The sequence below is a fragment of the Malus sylvestris genome, chromosome 7 (assembly GCF_916048215.2).
Source record: "Malus sylvestris chromosome 7, drMalSylv7.2, whole genome shotgun sequence".
In the NCBI taxonomy this organism is placed as follows: domain Eukaryota; kingdom Viridiplantae; phylum Streptophyta; class Magnoliopsida; order Rosales; family Rosaceae; genus Malus; species Malus sylvestris.
The window spans coordinates 28116000-28138271 of NC_062266.1; the positions used below are offsets into that span (position 1 = coordinate 28116000).

Sequence of the window (22272 nt, forward strand, 5' to 3'; positions counted from 1 at the left end):
TGGGAGAGAAAGAAGGTGTCCACAAGACTTACCTAGGCCGGAATCGTGAAGAGCTCGTTGGAATAATTTCAAGAATAGTGGTAGTTCCACGGTGCAGGGAAATAGAAGGAAATAGGGATTCGAGATGGAAAGGTCTTGAAGGTGGTGAGGTCACTAGAGGATGAACCACGGTGGTGGGGGTCACGGTGATGTGTGTTGCTCGGAGAAATGGAGTGTTCCTGGGAAGAGACAAAGAGAGTGAGAGGGAGAAAGAGTGAGAAAATTGGGAAGAACACCCCATAAATGGGGGAGGTTGCCACGTGTCAGCTAAGGAGTGGTCCTAAGTGGAAAAGCTCTCAACTTGGAAAATTACCAAAATACCCTTAAATTCGTAAGTCCGTAAGATTTATGTCGTAACTCCAAATTTGATTCCGCTTACTCCTCTGCGTTCGTAGTGATGAGCACTACAAAGATACGCTAAAAGAATGTTTCATATGTCTCACAATACGTTGGTCAACGAATGTCAACATCCTCGCCTTTAAGGGCATTTTCGTCACTTCACTCATTTAAAATTAATAAAATCATAAAATTAGGGACGGGTTGTCACATTATGGAGCACGAAATTGAATAAGTTATATATATATATATATATATATATATATATATTTAATAGAACCAATTTGTATATTTTTAGAAGAATTTGTAAATGGGGCAGCCTAGCTTGTGTTGGGTTGGGTTAGATTGATTCTTAGTCGGTATTTGTAAGTTCCAAAGAATTTACCTTTTTATCAATCAAATTAAGTTTAAAGTTAAGTAACATCCTCCTTCAAATTAATGAATCACTATGTATTAATTTAATTTCTCTTGTGCATGTTCCATCATGTATTCAGTCCTTTAAAGGTTGATTGAACGATGCCCAAATGTATAAGGATATAAGATTGACGCTTGTTTTGTAATTTGGTCTTTTGTTCACTTGGATCAATTTTTTTATCCTTTTAAAAAGTTTGAGGGCATATTTTGATGTACTTGATGAAACAAATAAATTTGAATTAGGTTTTCTAAAGTCTCATTCCCAAGTATAAATATAATTGTTTTAGCTTTTGTACTAGTTAGCCTCAACTAATGATGGGAAGCTCCTTCTTGCGACAAAAAGGCGTAGATGCCCAACTTGCACATACTACATCATCTCTTTGAACCCTGAGAAACAAGGCGCTTAGGTGGCACGAACAACTCAAATACTGGAGAGAGAAGTGTGAAAAGATACAAAAAATAAAGGGTATTTTCGTAAGTTAAACTCTAGAGAAATAAAATCAAATGATGTCATATTTCATATTTATTATTTTTTGTCTCTCCTTGGAATGTTTAAAAAGTGTTGTCTTAATATGAAATTAAGTATTAAAAGTATACTCTATGTGTAATTTTTCTTTCTTACTATAAATAATTTTTTTTTTTGGTAAATACTGTGAGTAGAGTTTGAGGAGCTTATCCAAGAAACTTTTCAATTTAGCTTTAGACGATGGTTGAAAGCATGCCTTAATTTCCACCAAAATAAACGAAAGAGGGCAAACCTTAATTTTTTTGAGAGATGTACTTAATTACGAATTTAAAGGATTTCCAGGAGTTTACTAGGTTCAATGATTGAGTACATCCTCTAAAGCATGTGTCGAATCCCCTAAATTAAAATCAAGTTGTTTTTATTTTTATTTTTTAATTTTTATATTCAACGATATAGTTAATTCCATTAGGGGGTGATTTAATAAATTAATATCGAACTTGATATTTACGAGATTCAAATATAAGATTTTTCACGTACAAGTAATGAGAATTACTATTAAATCGTAATACTAAATGACCAAAAGAAGTTTTAATTTTAAAATATTCTTGTTTACCGTTAAATGGAAACACTTTTTTATTAAGTTATTTTTTAACATCTTAACGGCCAATCAACAGTTAATTAAGCCAGAAAATAATATATTGCCCGTAAATAGTTATTTTTATGGCTTAGCTTCATAATCATAAGCAGCCTTTCTTACAATACAACAAACAACATTTACAATTTGACATGCTAGCTACGGCTAAATAGTAGTAATAAACTGAGTTAAAATATGAAAATATAATAAAATTCTTGGACATTTTTATCCGACTTCCATTGTGTCCACATTTTTCTTCTACATGCATTGCGTATAGTGAAACATTGACCAATCACTGCTCATTTTTCTTAGATACATGACAGCTAAGCCATAGATTGATCAATTCTATTACTGAGAGAAGTATCGTCAGCCACAACCACCCTTCTCTCCACATTTTTGTAAGTATAACCCCTAGCCAACAACCCATAAACACACAAATTCAAACCATTCATGGCTGCCAAAAGCCAGTAGAAATTATCCAAACGGCTTGAGTTCAAGTCCTTCCCAAACCAGCTATTCCCACCCTTTCCTGTGACATGATCCACAACAATAATCAGAAAGCTGCTTATGAAGCTCCCAACCGCAATCACACTCAGATAAAAAGCAATCCCCAAGCTTCTCATCGAGTCGGGAACTTGGTCGTAGAAATACTCTTGTAACCCTACCAGAGTGAATCCATCTCCAAACCCTAGAATTATGTACTGGGGAGCCAACCAGAGCACGCTCATAGATTGCGGCTGATCAGCTTTTAGTCTTTTTGTTTCAACTAATGCTGCAGCTGACATTGCTATAACTGAAAAAATCATGCCAATTCCAATCCTTGTGAGAATGTTAATCCCCCTTTCGTTGCCGGTCGCTTTCCTTAGAATCGGAACAAGAATCTTGTCATAGACTGTGACGGAGATAAGCATTGCAATGGCCCCCAGAGAATAGATTGAGGCTGGTGGGATTTTAAAGTTGTCAGTGATATGCAGGTCCATCGTTGCAGCTTGTTTGACAAAGAATGTTGAGGCTTGTGCTACACATAGTCCAAATGTTAAAGAGGTTAGCCAAATGGGGATCATGTTTAAAATAAGCTTCACCTCTTCCACCCTTGTCAGTGTTGTCAATCTCCAAGGATTGTGTTTCTGGTCCCAAGATGTGTTCTCGTTCTCTTCGATGATTGCTGCCTTGTCTAGAAACCTACATATAAAAGCTAATTAGTGCCAAGGTTCACTTCGGACCATATTTACTAATGAAATTTGCTGACAGAATCTTAGACAGAGATGAAGGAAGGTCGACTTCTATCTGAGACGTGCCAACAATGTGCCCAATAATATTGATGACTTTGTTGACCACGTCTTTAATAGAGATGAACTCCGGCCCTGCCTCTGTTCGAGATGTGGTCGCCAATGTGGTATATCTGAAATAGTTTTATTCAACTAAAGTGTAATTAGATAATGAAGGCTTATGCTTTACTTACCTAAGCCTATTTGTATGAAGTAAAAGCCTTCCTTGGGAGTGCTTATGGGACTCGGGAACTTCAAATAGCAAAGCGGGGTTTGAAGGATTAGGTAATTTTCTTTTTCTTATGGCTGCAACCAAAACCTGTAACATTGGGACCAGAGGGCTTCCTTCTGGGATTCTATACCTATAAAAAGCCTTCCCCATATAGAAGGTCACAATTGTAAAAGCCATGGTGATTGTTAGCACAAGATCAGCCACACCCCAACTCACATAGTCTTGAACATAGACAATTGCAGTCACACCAAGAAACAATCCACAACAAAGTGCAAAGTTCCACCAATTGAAATAGGACATTTTTTTCTTTCGTTCTTCCGTGTGAACATCGTCAAATTGATCTGCTCCAAAGCTTTGAAGACATGGCTTGTGCCCTCCAGTTCCAACTGAGATGAAGTACAAGGCAATGAAAAGCACCACTTCATGAAGTTTTCGAGGCTGTTGGCACGTCTGTGTACTGCAGGGCTTTAGACTTGGGATAAACTGGGACATTGTCAGGAGACTTAGGCCCTGGTGATTTGTAGGAGTTAGTCCTATATTTATGAATGCGAGAAGAACTACCCTGCAACGGTGATGTGACTTAGTATCCTAAGCCGACCACGCACCAGCTACTTGAAGAAATTAAAACACATGGCAGTCCGTCATTAGCTAAGGGTACCGCCACAGTAGCATCAGGTAGTTTCTCTTGTAAATTGGGGTTTCAAATATTTACCATTAGATATATGAGGGATGAAAACAGAACCATGCTGAATCGGCCAGTGTAGGCATCTGCTAAAAATCCTCCAATTAAAGGCATTATAGTTGTCACTCCTGCCCAGAAGTTCACATTTTTGGCTGCTGTTTTGATGTCTTGGCGAAGCAATTGAGTGAGGTAGGTGATGAGATTTGTGGCTATTCCGAAGTAACTTAACCTCTCACTAAATTCAATAGCTACAAAATTATCGAATATATCAGTAAGTACATTGATATGAGACTCTAATAAAGAAAGACAAGAATATTCATCATGTCCACTATCTGACAATATATCGACAACTGTAGGATCAAAGCATATGGACCATCAGATAATATCAACAAAGTAGCGAGGATATATAAAAGTGCTATCCACCGGACTTAAAAAAATGAGGGATGGTTGAGAGACCACATCTAAACCATCTCTCTGAATAGAAAGATGAGAGTCCACAAAACAAATAGGCATATCTATTAGAGATGTAGTTTAAATGTGGTTTTTTTTATTAATATATATATAGGTTTTAATAAAAATTGTCGCCAATGTTGGTAAAACTTTTCACTTTGGTCTTTGATAATGAAAATTAATAAAAATGGTCTCTCAGTTTATTCACAAAAAATCATTTTGATCTTTTTCCGTGAAAAATCTTTCAATATCCTCATTAAGTGAAGGAGTTGATTTGACAAAAATACCCTTAAAAAGATAATCACGTGGTCGTTCATGTGATAATTTAACAAATAAATTAACAAATTATTTTATAGAAGAATCAAAATAATTTACGGTTGACAAACTGAAGAACTACTTCTATCATTGTTAGGAACCAAAAATGATGAGTTACGTTAGTTTCACCATTTTACCTAACAAAACAACCTTAAAGCATTACAACAGTTGTTATATCATATAATGGTGTGAGAGTAACACTCAATACACACAAAACAAAACATTACAATACATAGTCGGTCGGTTCAAAACTGAGGACAAGTGCAATGTGCACGCAAAAATATGATGTCTAAAGGGAAAAAGGTTAAGTCCAAACCTTTAGTTTTAATTTTGTGAGCAACCGATTGAAAAAGGCAGCCACTAGCCTTTGACATCAACGCCTAACCTCCACCAAATGAATCCCTACTGTCATTTTCCTATCACTAACGAGAGATGGCAAAACACACATATTTACATATATTGTGGCTTTTTAGCTAAAATGGCTTTTGAGAGTGACATAATTTTTATTTTGATCACTAACAATAAAAATCGATAAAAGTGGCCATGAGTTTGTCCTTCGTAAATCATTCTGGTCATTCCGTGAAAAATCTGTCAATATCCTCGTTAAGTGAAGTAATTAATTTGACAAAAATACCCTTAAAAGATGGTCACGTGGTTATTTACGTGACAATTTAACGAAGATGTTGACAAATTTGTCACGCAAGAACCAAAATAATGTACTATGGACAAACTCAAAGATTACTTCTATCGATTTTTATTATCAAGGACAAAAGTGATGAATTATGCCAATTTCATAAACAATTTTAACTGAAAAGCCTTTAAAATTTGAATTTTAGTTGTATTTTGATAATCAACCGACTACTCAGATCCTTCAACTATTAGGCAAGATTTATATCGCATGGAAGAAAACCTATTGTTATATCATTTTAGCTTAAATAATCAATGGCCAAATAAAATTCAAACTTCAAAGAAAAGTAGTAGAATCACAAATACATGCACACATATGCACAGACAAAATACAGAGAGTACACTTACCGGTGATAACATAGAATCTATCCCATACGCGGATCAAAGCGTATAGAGAAACTATACCATTGATCGACCGACTACTCATATTCTACATCTTGAAAGATTTATACCACATTTGATAAAACCCTACCATTGTATCGTCTTTAATTTGAATAATCAATGGCCAAATAAAATTTAAACTCCAAAGAAAAGTAGTAAAACCATCAAACACCATGTTAAGATGAACTGCTGGCTCTCAAAGACATACGTAAAACCTATTCATACACACAGAACCTATACACTCAGCAGAGAATAGACTTACTGATGATGAAGAGAGAAGCTTTCCAAACGCCGGTTGAAGCGCGTAGAGGAACTCTTCCTTTATGATCTACAGATGAATCATGAACCCAGTTATCTTCATCCCTAATAGTATTTGCTTCTGATGATGCAGTACTACTAGCTCGTTTTCTCTTTTCCATTTCTTGCTCCATCTTTTGCTTGGTATTGTTAATGAAACAAATACATCTAAATAGTACTGAAACAAACTAGAAATATGGAGAGTACCCTGCTTTTATAGGAAGAGAGAGTTTCTTTGTTTATAAGTGGAGTGTGCTTGCTTAAAGATTATCTCTACAAAAAAATAACTAAATCAGTAATCATTTAGTCATTTAATTGTTATTCAATAAATAGATGTAATGGATATTTTGAATGCGGTTTCTAATCCTTAATATTCTTTGACTAAAACCTTAATGGTATTCAAAGTTTGATCAAAGTCCCTTAACTTTATACACCTCATTATATTACAATTAATATTTGGGTAAATTACATAGCAACCCTTCAAGTTTGAAGTCTATTACAACCCCATACAACATCTTTAAAACATTTCACTTTCATACCTCAAGTACTATTTTATTTCAATATAATACATCCGTTAGATTTTTCATCCATTAATCCGTTAAATGCTAACATGGCTGCCAAATGTGTGCCACATGGCTAAAAAAATAATTTTTTAATTTTTTTTTAAAAAAACCTAAATCTTCTAAATAAATTTTAAAATAAAATAAAATAAAATAAAAAACCAAAAACCAAAGCCCGCTTCGTCTTCCCTCCCTCCCTCCCCCCCCCCCCCAAACACTAACCTGCAACCTGCAACCCAGAAGAAGAAGAGGAGGAAAAAAAAAACTCATCTTCATCTTCCCCGACCCCCCTTCCTTGCAACCCACCCCTTTCTTCCCCCCTCCCGTCTTTCCCAAACCCACTGCACCCATCCTCCACGTCCTCCTCCGCACCCATCGCACACCCACCTCCTGCACCCACCCTCTTCCCTCCTCTACACACCCCACCGCACCCATCTTCTTCCCCATCTTCATCTTCTCCGCAACCTAGAAAAAGAAAAAAAAAACAAACCATTCTGTTCGTCTTTCCCCCTCCTCCTCCCCTCTCTTCTCTCCCATCTTCATCTTCTTCCCCCCAACCCCTACTTGCAACCTAGAAGAAAAAAAAAAACCCATATCCCGTTCGCCATCGTCGGGTTCGTGAGGTGAAAATGGGTGTGGATTTAAGGAGTGGGGTGTGTAGAGGAGGGAAGAGGGTGAGTGCGGGTGCGCCCGACCCCCTACCTGCAACCTAGAAGAAAAAAACAAAACAAAACAAAACCCAGATCACGTCCACCATTGTCGGGTTCGTGAGGTGAAAATGGGAGGAATGGATGTGGATTTAAGGAGTGGAGTGTGTAGAGGAGGGAAGAGGGTGGGTGCGGGTGCGCTCGGGGAAGGTGGGGGTGGGGTGGGCTGGGTTGGGGAAAAAGGTTCTGGGTTTGTTTTTGGTGGGGGGTTGCGGGGAGATGGGATGGGTTTTAATATTTTTTTTTTTGAGAAAATTTAGGTTTTAAAAAAAAAATTTAATTTTTTTGCCGCGTGGCACACATTTGGCAGCCACGTGGCACAAATGTGGCAGCCACATCAATGCTTAATGGATTAATGGATGGAAAATCTAACAGATGTATTATATTGAAATAAAATAGTACTTGAGGTATGAAAGTGAAATGTTTTAAAAATGTTGTATGGGGTTGTAATAGACCTCAAACTTGAGGGGCTACTATGTAATTTACCCTTAATATTTATACTTTTATAGTTTTGACATTAATTGTTTGATATTTTATGAGATTTATAATCCTATAAATTTAAAATCTGTCATTATAATACTATTATAAATGGTTACAATAAAAAAATTCAAACATTTTAATTGAATAAATGGATAAAAAAAACTATGCAAAAATAAGAAATAATAAATGGCAAAAGAATGTATCCATAGTGTTAAAAAAATTGGTGCATTTCACATAGAACAAAGTGGTACATTAATATAGAAGAATGGGTACGTTATAAATAAATTAGGGTACATATAAAAGATTAAAAAATTATGAGTACAAATGAATTTTAAAAAATATAGGCGCTAAAAGAAATTAATACATGGGTACAAAATAAAACTAAAAAGAAAATACTACAAATTTAAAAAAATGTTGCAAATTAAAAGTGGGTACAAACTAAAAATATAAATATAAGATACAAAGTTTAGGCATAAAACATAAATATACCATATGCAATTTTTCGTTAAAGTAAACACTTCTGAGAACTTTTCGTTAAAATTCTCTTAAATCTAATCACAGTCCATCTGTATCTTCATCAACCATCACGACCCACTTAGAAAGCAATCAACCCGCGACTCCGACGTCGCCCACAACAACCCGTGACGCATCGTGCCGTCAAACCTGCAAATTAGATTCGACGACGACCCATCCACCTAGAAATCGTCAACCTGCGACATTGCTCACGACCCGCAAAATCGCTTATGACTGTCACACCTCTCGTGACACACAACCCACCCACGATCTTCTGAAATTGTGATGTCTTTAAAAAAAAAAAAATCCGGAACATCAAATGTGTTTGGTAAAACCAAAAAAAAAAATTAAAAAAACAATTGTTGTCGACGACAGTTAAAAACAGAGAAAAGCAGAAGCAGTGTATACCATGCTTAAAAAAAAAGTGTTTTTATAGCATAGTAATTAGTGTCAATTTAATGAAATTTTCAAATAACAAATATACCCCCACATATTTTATAGAATTAAAATTTTTGCCCCCATATTATTGTTTTTGACAATTATTATTTCACATTAAATACTATATCTTTTTTAGTTATTTAACATATTCACATTAATTTATATAAAAGTTTACCAAACATTCAAATATTTTTTTAAGTCACTTTTACAATAAAAAAAAAAGTTTACCAAACATTCAATAACTTTATATTCTCACAGTACATTAAAAACAATTTTTTTTTAAGTAGAATAATACCAAATTAGCCCTAAGTATCTATGCAAAACTCATCTCCCCTTTCGACAGTAACTGCTAGCTAGCTATTTTCCGCAAACACAAATGTGGCCTAGGACATGTCCTTTTCTGCTATTTTCAACCAACACAAATGTGGCCTAGGACATGTCCTTTTCTGCTATTTTCAACAAACACTAATGCATCATAGGACATGTCCCTTTCATTTAGGAATAGGAATGTGTGAAAATCTTTACATCACTTTGTTAATGCACAAAATCAGTGAGGACTTCGGTACAACATAAAATGTTAAGTTTGTGACCTTCGCTAGATTGCTCCGGTCACTAGTGTAGATAAGTATGTAAATGGATAGAGACAGGGAAGCAAACACAAGATGTACGTGGTTCACCCAGATTAGCTACGTCTACGGAGTAGAGGAGTTCTTATTAATTGTGAAGGATTTATACAAGTACATAGGTTTAAACTCTCATTTAGTGAGTACTAGTGAATGATTTAGTACAAATGATATTAGGAAATATTGTGAGAGAATGATCTCTATTTATAGAAGAGAGTTTCTAGTTTCATTCTGACATTGACACGTGTCGTGTTGTGATTGGCTTCTAATGTTGACACGTGTCGCGCTATGATTGGCTTCTGATGTCGACACGTGTCACGGTGTGATTGGCCTTCTGGTTGGAGGGAAACTCTTTTGGGTCCTTGACGGTATAACGTTGACCGGTGCTCAGTAGTTTCGAGATTGGTCAAGTATGGTATAAACACACTTAAATATTTTTTTCTCAGAAAATTCTAAAGAATTTCATGGAATTTAAATGACGAATTTAAAACACCTAAAAAACAGGGATTTCACTGATTAGATGTACAAACTGTGGAGTTGTAAACTTATCTCCAGCCATAAAGAAGCTTTATATTCAAGGGAATCTATAGATTCTTATATTCCACCTTAGAAAATTGAAAATTGTACCCAACGATCTTTGTTTTTTCTTATTTTTTTCCTCAATCAATATTAAGATAAAGAGGAGGTTAAAAGTAAAGAGATTTTCTTTTGACAAATGATAGGACATTACAAAAATACTTTACACTAGGCTATTTTAACTCTCACAAGTCACAATAAACAATAATAGAACAAAACTTAACATCAAACTCGTTATCACCAACCATGTAAAGACGGTGTGAAGCTTGAACAACCGCTTGTGTGCTCCAGAAGCCTAAATTGGTTTAGGTCAACTCAAATATTGTGGTCAAATTTTACTATTAGAATAAATTGTTCTAATTTGAAAGTGTTTATGAAATGTTTAAAAGCACTTTCGGTTAAAGTATTTTGAGTTCTAAAAGCACTTGAAGTGCTTCCTGCAAAAAACATCAATTATATGTTTCTTGTAAGAAACAATTTAAATGCATTTTCAGGATTCATTACATTTTCATTGAGGATTGGTTTCAAAGACACTCTTATAAAGAATTCTTTCAATCATTTTAAAAAACATTATCAAACGAGCCAATTGATTAGCTCCAAGACTTTAAAGCTTTTGTTTGAGTCGCATATATTCAAAGTGGGTCAAAAGCAGATCGTGAAAGAACCAAAAAATGCTTGGCATCCTTAATCGGAGTGCTCAACAATATACTCTGCTGTCGACTCTAATTCTTTATCGTTAAATTAACTGCTCCAGTAATTAGATAAATTCAGTATTATGATATTATCTAGACCTAGCAAACGGGTTGTGTCTGTCGTGTTCGTATCGTTTTCGTGTAACACTTGTTATCTTAACGGGTCCTTAACACGTTGGGTCACTTTACCCAACAGGTAAAGTGACCCGACCGGTTATGACCTGTTAAGAAAAATATTTTTTTTTCTTAAATTTGCACATACCACATATTGCCACATAAATATTACTTCAAAACATTAAAACACATTTGTCATTTAAGTACTACATCTACACTCGAAAATAAGTGCCTAATAAAAAAATAATACATACAATACTAATTTATTACAAATATTAAATGTGCAAGGATATGCAAAATGAAAAAGTTTTAATTTTCAAGGTTGTGAAGTCTTTATCAAAAGTTAACCTCAATTTACAAAATCCTCGATTTACATCGATCATCATGAAATTGTATTGGAACTTTGGCTTGATCTCAGCCGATTCAATGGTCATCAATTTTTTTAATTTAATTTAATATATATATATATATAATTATTATAGTTTTTAGGGGTATAAAATTGTTAAATTAATATATATATATAATTATTATAGTTTATTCATACTTTTATTAAGTTCATTCATACTTTTATTAAATATAACATAAGATTTTGTGGTATCCACTAGTGTAAATATTTTAAATTGAAGATCGAATTCATTCATCGTATTCATATAGGGTCAAGGAGTGTGGCTGTAAAAAATCATCAAAATCGGAGTTAAAATAACCGTTAAATCGTGATTTTTCGTTTTATAACCGTCGAAAAGTTTTGTCTCGTTACTTGATCTCTGAATGTTTGTTTTTTGTAATTTTTAGCGTATGCGATCTCGAATTATATAAAAACATGTTTGACGGTTGGATCGTTGAAACTAGTTTCGCAAAATGCGTGTATCTCATCAAAACAATAGATTCACTAACACTTAAAAATGTATTCATACTTTCATTAAGTATAACATAAGATTTTTTTGTATCCACTAGTGTAAATATTTTAAATTGAAAATCGAATTTATTCATTGTATTCATATAGGGTCAAGGAGTGTAGCTGCAAAAAATCATCAAAATCGGAGTTAAAATGACCGTTAAATCGTGATTTTTCTTTTTATAACCGTTGAAAAGTTTTGTCCCGTTCCTTGATCTCTGAATGTTTGTTTTTTTCAATTTTTGGCGTATGCGATCTCGAAGTATATACAAAAATGTTTGACGGTTGGATCATTGAAACTAGTTTCGTAGAATGAGTATCACATCAAAACAATAGATTCACTAATAGTTAAGAGTTTATTCATACTTTCATTAAGTATAACATAAGATTTTTCTGTATCCACTAGTGTAAATATTTTAAATTGAAAATCGGATTCATTCATTGTATTCATATAGGGTCAAGGAGTGTAGCTGCAAAAAATCATCAAAATCGGAGTTAAAATGACCGTTAAATCGTGATTTTTCTTTTTATAACCGTCAAAAAGTTTTGGCCCATTCCTTGATCTCTGAATGTTTGTTTTTGCAATTTTTGGCGTATGCGATCTCAAAGTATATACAAACATGTTTGACGGTTGGATCATTGAAACTAGTTTCGTAGAATGAGTATCCCATCAAAACAATAGATTCACTAATAGTTAAGAGTTTATTCATACTTTCATTAAGTATAACATAAGATTTTATGATATCCACTAGTGTAAGTATTTTAAAATTGAAGATCGAATTCATTCATTGTATTCATATAGGGTCAAGGAATGTAGTTGTAAAAAATCATCAAAATCGAAGTTAAAATAACCGTTAAATCGTGATTTTTCGTTTTATAACCATCGAAAAATTTTGTTCGGTTACTTGAGCTCTGAATGTTTGTTTTTTGCGATTTTTTGCTGATACGATCTCGAAGCATATACAAACAAGTTTGACGGTTGGATCGTTGAAACTAATTTTTTATAATTCGTATCCCATCAAGTTCAATGGTGTGTGTGTATATATATATATTTATTTATTAAGTAGATTTAAATCTATATATTTTGTATGTATAATTGACCAGTACACGGCGTAGTATATCACGTGTCATTATAAAAATAGTGGGATATGTCATATGTGTGATAAAAAGTTAATAACTTAAAAAAAATAAAATTTCTCACAACTTTTATTAATTTTCATTTTTCCTTTTTTTTTTGTTTCCTTTTCAGCTTTTCTTATAATTTTCATTTTCCCTTCCTTTTTCTTCAAAGGGTGCGGCATGAATGGAATGAAATTATGGAATCAATGGATGCATATTAATTAATAATTATTATATTTTTTATAAAATTTAATATATATATATAATTATTATAGTTAACATTTTAGGGGTATAATTATTATAGTATATATAATTATTATCATTACTATAGTTAATTTAATATATATATATATATATATTATAGTTTTTAGGGGTATAAAATTGTTAAATTAATATATATATATATATATATATATATATAATTATAGTATTTTTTTAGGGTTATAAAATTAATATTCTGCTTATTGTGTATCATGTTACCCACATGTATACCCGAATCAACCCGTTATCTTAATAGGTGCTTATCGGGTTACCCGATAACGACCCGATTCATTATTGTGTCGACCCAAACACCTGTTAATTTCGTGTCGTGTCGTATCAGGTTATCGGATCGTGTCAAGAATTGCCAGGCCTAATATTATCCACCTTTATTTACTCAAATTATGCCTTTTCAACGTTAGATTACACTTTCTAACTTTTAATCATCAGAAAACCTCAGCCTATCTTTGTTTGTGTGATATATGCCTTGGAATCCCATGAAAATGCTTTTCATTTTTAATTGGGTGATGCTATCCACACATCATTTTTTTTCTTCACATATCTCTCTTTTCGGCCATCGAATCGAATAAATCGAAAAAGATCAATTAAAAAAAAGTTAATACGAGTGTGTGAAAGGTAAAAAAGAGTGTAAGTAGCACTACCATTTTAATTTTTCTATTTTAGCCAAAGAGAGCACTAGCCTTAAGCTGGCGTTGGTTATTCGATCTGAATTGAACTATTTGAATTAAATTAAATTACCATTATGGTTGTGTTTGCCGAACTTGTAAGTGTTGAAATTGAACTTAATAAATTCAACAAAATTTCAACATATCGTGTCTTATAAGTCCCATCCAGAGAAGTGAGACTCCACAAAACTTCGACTCAATGCATGTATTTTTCCGAAATCATGCAACTATTTCTAAGCTCTCCAATATATACACATTGTCATTTTTCAAAAAGTAATAACAAAAAAAAAAAAATACATGGAAAGATTTATTGCAGCATTAAGTACAAACATTCACAAGATCAGAGAGAATTTTTGAAGAACAAGATCAAGAAAACAATAATATGAACACATACAATGTTTTTTAAATCTAATCCTTGCCTATACCAAGACCCCGGTTACCTTCGGTACCAGTCCAAAAATGAATAGAAAGAGCGAACGCATCACGTTCATCTTCAACTGCGGTTCACTAAAACCCTGCTTTTTTCGCTTTCACGTCTAGAGGTTAAATTACATGACAAGACGCCAAAAGCTTAGCTCATTTTCCAGTAGACAAAAACCAAAATTGTACACGCATTCCTACTTTCCGTCTTATAGATCAACAGTCGATACTTTCTTAGTTAGAGCAACAAGTTCTCTTGTTCATGTCACGTGAAATATTTCCAACATTGATGGTAGTTCCTTGAGGGAGTCCAGTTGAAACTGCCTCCTGTGCTGCTAGTGCCTTCTTGCTTATTATGTGATAAATGTCCAACAAAATGGTCTGAAACGCATTCTCGACATTGAAGGCCTCCAATGCTGAAGTTTCGAGGAACGAGAGGCCTTCCTTCTCAGCCAAGGTTTGAGCATCATCTGCTGGAACTGCTCTCAAGTGATTCAAGTCAGATTTGTTTCCGGCCATCATTATAACAATGTTAGAATCTGCATGGTCTCTTAGTTCGCGGAGCCACCTCTGCACGTTGTCAAATGTTTGCCTCTTGGTTATGTCATACACCATTAAGGCACCAACAGCCCCTCTGTAGTAAGCACTCGTTATGGCTCGGTACCTCTCTTGACCTGCCGTGTCCCATATTTGTGCTTTCACAGTCTTCCCCTCTATCTGCATCAGAATAAAAGGTTATATCTTGATGAGCAAGCAGATATTCCTGAATGTATTGCTTTTCGGTGTTTAATAAAAAGCTTGCTTAACAAATAAAAAAAAAAGAAAAAAAAAGAAGCAAAAGCAAGTGATGAATCGCTTCGATTTCAGATTAGAAGGGTTTTTTTAATAATCACCGATTATAATTGCTTTTTTAGTAATCACCGATTATAATTGTTTTTCACTCAAAATTCACTCCACATTATTGTTTCCATATCTTCTGTCAAAACCCGTAAAAATGCTTGACCTGTAAGGGTAAAATTGTAATCACCGATCATAATCATTATGGAAATAATTAGGGTTTGTTGAGATTGAACATCCATCCAAAAAATTCCCATGATCATCTCTACAACCAGAGCAAAAACCAGTTCTTCATTTACAACCCATTCCCACCACAACCTAATCAATTATATTATCAGCCAAAAGACTAATGATCCATCCAATCCCACCACTACGCCCAAATTCAGGAAGAAAAAGCCAAAAAAACCAAGGAAAAAAGAAAAAAAAAAATCAAACTCTGCAAATTTCTCTCCTATCCACCATCGGTCTTAAGCCTCTGCTTCGCAAATTTCTCCAACCTACAATCCTTCATCTCCATTTTACCAAATATCCATCTCCTTTCTTCACATGGACGCCACATATGCATTTTTTAATCCACATCAGCATTTTGACAGCTATTTGACTGAAGAAACACAAACGGAGTAAAATGTAGCGAATTTTGAGTTTGATGAGTTTTGATTTACAGGGACATAGTAAGATCAAAATCGAGTTACATAGGATGTAGCTAAAAATAAGCCAATAAAAATGACAATCCCTTCTGAAGTTCTCTGCTATGCGCAACAAGAGAAGCCCTGCACAGAGCTCTGCCACTAACAATTCAATTATATCTTGAAACCGGCCACGTTGGTATTGTAACAGGGTTTAGGGTGTAGGGTTGGATAGATTTTAGAACCAAATGTTACCAAACAATATTCTGCAGAATGGCAGTGTTCTACCTAGATTGTCCATGGCACGGACGTAAACTGGATCATAACGTAGGGCAACACTGGTACTATACCTTAAAGAGTATCACAAGCTATAAACAAGTTTGGTATACACGAAGGGTAACTAAAACTCAATTCCATTGTTTGGTAAGAACAACCACAAACAAATTAACAAAAACCGAAATGGTTATCAGATGGATGCTAAGGTTTTTGTACTACGTGAAACTTTGCCTCGAGAAATCGAAACAACTATCAGGAGACAATTATACGGATTTCCTACAATTCTATAAATAACGTATTATTTCACCATTGTTTCAATTCAAACAAAAATTAAAGAACAGAAAAGCTAGAAGCAGGAAAATTGCAACTGATCAATATTTTCCAAACAAAACCAACCTGCAATGTCCTAGTTGCAAATTCAACTCCAATGGTGGACTTAGACTCCAAAGAAAACTCATTCCTCGTAAACCTTGAAAGAATGTTCGATTTTCCGACACCCGAATCTCCAATCAATACAATCTTGAAGAGGTAATCGTATTCGTGATCCACCTTGTACGCCATACGTTCTACTCCTCACACACACACCCCACAACACCTGCCCAGATCCAGAATTCACCAAACAAAAAGCTGTTAGCAGTCAAAAAACCAAAAAAATAAACCCATTCTCTTGTTTTGACAGAAGGGATGAGAAAAGTGCTGATCAGAGAGCATTTTCTTTACCTACGGTTTCTTTCCAATGTGATTTTCCCGAGAAACAAATGGAAATTGGGTAATCATAAAACAATGGCGCGTAGAATGGTGATTAACAAAATAGAGGATTTTTTTAATGTTGGGTTTTGTTGTGTTTGCATTGAAGTTTGTGGAAACAGAGGAGAGGAGAAAAGAAGAAGAAAAGGATGGCGTTCTACAAAGTTAGAAACAGAACAATGGATGAAAATGCACTTAAAACGGCCTTTCACGAGGGAAATGACGCGCCGAATTCGGAGTCTGTGTAAAGTAAACGACCCTTCATAAGACATGCCACATAAAATTTAAGCCCCTTAAGGGCATATGTTTGTAACCCACTGAAAAGCTCCATTAGGGTTTCCTATCACACACTATTTATCTCTCTACACACTTATGTCATGTAGTCATGTTTAATCATATCGGTTGACTATTGATTTTATCAACTTGGGTGACTAAAAATTAAGAAATGAGTGCAATTATCATTTCTAACTGTTTTAAAATGTTAGGATGATTCATAAACAAATTGGAAGTTCAAAAGATAAGTCGGAATGAGCCCCTAAATTCAAGGGGCATTTGCCATGTCTCTCCGTTTTGTGAATCATTAGAAGTGACATTATTTATCCTTACATATTTTGTCTTTGGTGCACAAAGTGACTACTACTACCTACCACTACAAACCTAACCTCTTACACCACCATTGTTACCACCACGCCACCACCACGACCATAACACATAGGCGTCACCACTGCCACCACTTACCTCTGTAGCCCAACCACCACACCTCTTAATCAGCAACACCATCACCACTATCACAACCTTTGTCCTAGCCACCGTTGTCGACGTCATCACACAAATTATCATGTCCATTTTTGTTATTATATACAATTATATCCTTTTACATTAAATTTTACTAAAAATGCTTTTACAATGCTTTTCATACTCACAACACTTATAAAAATACAACTATCAAACGCTAAACTGCTTTATTTTGTAGCTGATTATTCTTAAAGCACAACATAAACAGTTTTTTGTTTTAAAAGCATATTACTCCCCAACTGGCCCTAAGTCCATAAATGAGTCATCCAAAGCAAAGCCGGTCTTGAGTTTTTTGGTGCCCGGAAAAGGATCAGAAGGTGCCTTTTTTTAATACACAGGTATATATTAAAAATAAATATTTAAAAAGGGTGGGCCAAGCCCTTCATACATATTATATTACTCAAGTGCAAAGGTAAACGTTCATAGCCACTTTAAACTATAATCATTAAGGTTATCTCCAACTGAATGCTGGCCAAATGGCTTGTTTTAGCCATCTAACCCTCCAAGAAATTAATATTTTAATTAACTGTGTATGATCATATTTCTTATCATCTCTAACCGAGGGCCAAACATAATTTATCATTTAAATTTAAAAACTACAACTTAAATTAAAAAACTACAACTAAAATTTAAAAAATACAACTTATATATTTCAAGTCAAATGTGAGAGGTTTTATTTAGAGTAAAAAAAAAAGAGGAAATAAGTGGGAGAGGAAGTAGGAGAAACTAAAAATGTGGAAGTGGGTGGGAGAGGAAGTATAAAAAAAAAAAAAATGGAAGTGGGTGGGAGTCCCACATCGGTTGTGAGAAAGATTTGAGCAAGTTCCAAAGCCTATAAAAAGAACACTTAAACATTCAATGAAACATACTTTCTGGGCCTATAATTGAATATATTTTTAAAAAAAATTTGGCCAACAAAAAAAAAATTCAAATAACTGTTAAAAAAAAAAACAAAAACGGCTAGTTGACAGTTGCTTTTGAATTCCAGCCCGGCCTGGGGCCGGCCGGTTGGCCCTTTGGCCCTTTTTTATCTAGTGGGGCCCACAAGCCCTTTGGCCTAACCCTCGGTTGGAGACGATTTAAAAGCTATTTTCGACCCTCTGACCATCTAGACCTTTTGGTTGGAGATGGCCTAACAGAAAAAAAAAATTGAACATTTTATGAGACTTCTCTCTCCGAAGAGGTCCCATATTTAAGTACTAGCAAACCTATTCGGTTCTTTAATTATCATCACATCAAATGCCTAGAAAGGTTTTGCCCAACTCAATCAACACGAGTCAACAAATTTCAAGAATAGTATCAAGTATAAAGAGAAATTAGAAGCCCCTGCATTTTTTAAATACATTTTAGATCAAACATTGGTTCTTCTCTAAGATTTGATTAAGAAGCTTTGACCAATTGCCACATCAACATTTTTCTATTTTTTAAATTACATATAATTTGTTTAAAGGCATCTTCACTTCACCTTGTACCTAATTGCTTACAATATAGGAAATTTTATTTTCCTGGTCCTTTAAACTCCTACGTTTTAATGACTCTTTTGATATAAAAATAATAATTAATTAAAGTAATTTAAACTTTTACATTGTTAAACGACTCTTTCTATATAAAAAAAGGGTTGTTGATGCACAAAATCGTAGGTCTTGGAACAACGTAAATCTGACCGTGAATCTGCAAGAAAGTAAATAACACAATATGTATCGTGGTTCACCCCAATGTTTGGGTTACGTCCACACTGATATTGTATTGCTGAGAGGATTATGACGGAGAGAGTGTGAGGATCCTCATGGCCTAGGAATTGGCCTCCCCTAATGGGGAGAGTGAAGAGTCATTTTATAGAATAAAGGCTCATCACTTATTACATATTTGTCCATTCCTTTATTACATAATTACATTTGAGTCATCCGAGTATTTATACGAGATCTAAATACGGATGCCCTAAGTATGGTACAAACAATAGTCCCCCAAGTCTTCAGTTAAGAAAGTCTTTTAGCTGGAGACTTGAAATTCAGTCCATGTGTGGGTCGAAGTAACTAGATGTCGTCTAGAACTGATACTCGATATGAGGCGGTGCCCAATCTGAAATGATGCTCAACTCGAAGTAGCACATGTTGCGAGGCTGCTCTGCTTGTGGCTTATGTTGCCTTAGCTGACTCGGCTTGTGGCGTTTGAAGGTGAGGGAGTCCCTTTTATAGAATAAGGGCTTGCTCCTCAATACATAAATGATGGGCTAGAGTTGATGCTCGCGGCGAGGCGGTTGCTCCGTAGGAGGCGAGGTGGTTGCTCTGTAGGCGGCGATGCTCTCTAATGAAGGTGAGGGAATCCCTTTTATAAAATAAGGGTTCGCTCCTCAGTACATGAATAATGGGTTAGGAGTGATGCTCGCGGTGAGGCGGTTGCTCAGTGGGCAGCGATGCTCTCTAATGAAGGTGAGGGAGTCATTTTTATAAAATAAAGGCTCGTTCCTCAATACATAAGTGATGGGCAAAGTCCCCCAAGTATTTTTTATGAGGCCCAATATATGGTACATAGTGTAGTCCCCCAAATCTTCGGTCAATAAAGTCTGTTGGCTGGAGACTTCAAATTGAATCCATGTATGGGCCGAAGTGGCGGTTGTTCGAATACGGTATTTGTATATCCTGCCCTGTAGATTTGTAGGTGAAGCTTTGCAAGTGAAGCTTTCCAAGTGAAGCTTTGAAGCTAGAGCTCTGTAAATGAAGCTTTCGAAGCTGGAGCTTTTGTAAATGAAGCTTTTGAAGCTAGAGTTCTGTAAATGAAGCTTTTGAAGCTAGAACTCTGTAAATGAAGTTTTTGAAGCTAGATTGACATGAGTGATGCTCATGAATGTTTATGTTGATTGACATGAGTGATGCTCATGGATGTTGACATGAGGGATGCTCATGAATGTTAACATGAGTGATGCTCATGAATGTTGACATGAATGATGGTCATGAATGTTTATGTATGATTGACATGAGTGATGCTCATGAATGTTTATGTATGATTGACATGAGTAATGCTCATGTATAATTTTGAAGTACTGGACGTACTTTTGATCACCTGGTTGGTGATAATAGCAGCATGGTGCCGAATAATTTTGGAGTACTGGATGTACTTTTGATCACCTGGTTTGTGATAATAGCGGCAGGGTGCTGAATAAATTTGGAGTACTGGATGTACTTTTGATCACCTGGTTGATGATAATAGTGGCAGGTTGCCGAATAATTTTGGAGTACTGGACGTACTTTTGATCACTTGGTTGGTGGTAATAGCGGCAGACTGCCGAATAAATTTTTGTAATACTGGACGTACTTTTGATCACCTGGTTTGTGGTAATAGAGGGCATGGCTCTTTTGGGCATATGCACCTTCACCCTCCACACAACATTCCAGCCCATTATTTTGGGCTTGCCCTTTTTTTTAAAATTTTTTTTATTACCCTCTGATGGGGTTTATACAGATGTCTCCGAAAGATAAGAAAAATAAATTATATGTTTTCCGTATGTTGATGGGCATCTTCTAGTCTAACAGAAAGTGGAGACGGGAAACCTTGGTGGGTATCTTTTTATCTTTAATCATTTTATCCCGTGGGATAGTAGAGTAGTGGAATAGTGGAGCATCTTCTTTTCGGCTTTTCCTTTTTTGCTTTCTTTTGCTTTTACTTTCTCTTTTCTGCTTTTGTTTCTCATGTGCTCCCGAGGAGAGCCTCTCTTTTTCTTTTTCTTTTGCTTTTGTTTCTCGTAGCTCACTTGATTGCTTTTGCCTTTCTTCTGCATCTTTTCTGCTTTGCTTTTGTTTTCCCATGTGCTCTCACAGAGAAATTGAAGAGAGAGAGAGATAGAGAGAGAACATATATGTGGTGGTTTCTCTCTCTAAGAATCGAACCAGGTCCCTTTTCAATCCTCCTGCCTGATTTGTATTAAGAAATGAATAAGCTTCACTTTTCCAGAGAAAGGAATAAGCTTCAATTTATATGGTCTTCGTGGGCAGCGTGATGAGAGGCGGTAATTTGAAGAGAAGGGAAAAAGCTTCACTTCCAAATCTCCCATTTGTATCAAATCTGTCGATCCAATTTTAGGGTTTCAAAATTCGTTCTCTCTCTATGCGATTCGATTTATGGGGTTTCTGATTTCTCTATGTGATTAATCATGGTGACCAACAACAGGGAGAGCAATGTACAGGAGGAACCGAGCCCTCTTCTGAGCAAGCAATTCGAAGAGAACCAGAAGGATGCTGAGAAGCCCGCCAAGGCCTCGCAGGAGAAATCGCCGACGGATGTGGGGCATGTGAATGAAGGTGGTAATGGGTGAAAGCATATCAATGGTGTCCAGGAATATAGTAGATGAGTACCTGGCCTAAGGTAATTGGGAGTAGCCTTCCGGTGGGAGGTCCACGACGGCTCCCACCTAAAGTACAAGAAGAAAATGCACTGTTATATATATCAATTTCCATCTCCCTTGCAGTTTATCAAGATCAGTTGAGAGATCCACTGGACCTCCAGCAGCTTCAATCTCCTTGGCAGCAGCTTCTGCCTTTTGTAGATCCTCTCCCGATGTTGCAAGACCTCTATTTAACCCAGAAACAACACTCAATAGGTTGAGCTTTAAAGACACTACAAGTTCAAGGTTAGGCGTGGTTTTGCTTCCGGAAGACGGCGACTGTGGTGGCGGCGGTTCGAGAACAGAACCTCGTCCACATTTTCTCTTAGAG

The 22272-nt window shown here is 35.4% G+C and overlaps 2 protein-coding genes across 9 annotated transcripts in view; both read right to left on the reverse strand.

Annotated features, from left to right (window-relative positions):
* Nucleotides 1–2093: 2093 nt before the first annotated feature.
* Nucleotides 2094–6482, reverse strand: LOC126627958 (protein NRT1/ PTR FAMILY 5.6-like). The gene is made up of 4 exons (XM_050297538.1): nucleotides 6167–6482; nucleotides 4102–4319; nucleotides 3352–3899; nucleotides 2094–3071 (listed from the first exon to the last, which is right to left on the reverse strand). The coding sequence occupies exons 1-4, from the start codon at nucleotides 6333–6335 to the stop codon at nucleotides 2213–2215; spliced, it is 1794 nt and encodes a 597-aa protein (XP_050153495.1). The 5' UTR covers nucleotides 6336–6482; the 3' UTR covers nucleotides 2094–2212.
* Nucleotides 6483–14212: 7730 nt separating this feature from the next.
* LOC126629939 (ras-related protein Rab2BV-like) overlaps nucleotides 14213–22272 on the reverse strand; it is a 56966-nt gene continuing 48906 nt past the window's right edge. For 3 of the 8 annotated variants that reach the window (XM_050300111.1, XM_050300108.1, XM_050300110.1), the window contains exons 2-3: nucleotides 16418–16616; nucleotides 14213–14999 (exon numbers count right to left, since the gene is read on the reverse strand). In XM_050300111.1, the coding sequence (XP_050156068.1) occupies nucleotides 14517–14999; nucleotides 16418–16582 (648 nt within the window). In that variant the 5' untranslated portion in view covers nucleotides 16583–16616 and the 3' untranslated portion in view covers nucleotides 14213–14516. Of the gene's footprint in view, nucleotides 15000–16417; nucleotides 16617–16741; nucleotides 16932–22272 lie in introns of those variants that run through there. The other 5 variants (XM_050300113.1, XM_050300112.1, XM_050300107.1 and 2 more) reach the window with 3 other exon arrangements.

Excerpts from the sequence above, each read along its gene's own strand:
- LOC126627958 (XM_050297538.1), bottom strand. The coding sequence starts at position 6,335 with ATGGAGCAAGAAATGGAAAAGAGAAAACGAGCTAGTAGTACTGCATCA. Across the intron at positions 4,320-6,166 it reads AGCTTCTCTCTTCATCATCA|CTATTGAATTTAGTGAGAGG; the intron begins GTAAGTCTATTC and ends ATAATTTTGTAG. Across the intron at positions 3,072-3,351 it reads CTTCATACAAATAGGCTTAG|GTTTCTAGACAAGGCAGCAA; the intron begins GTAAGTAAAGCA and ends TTTTATATGTAG.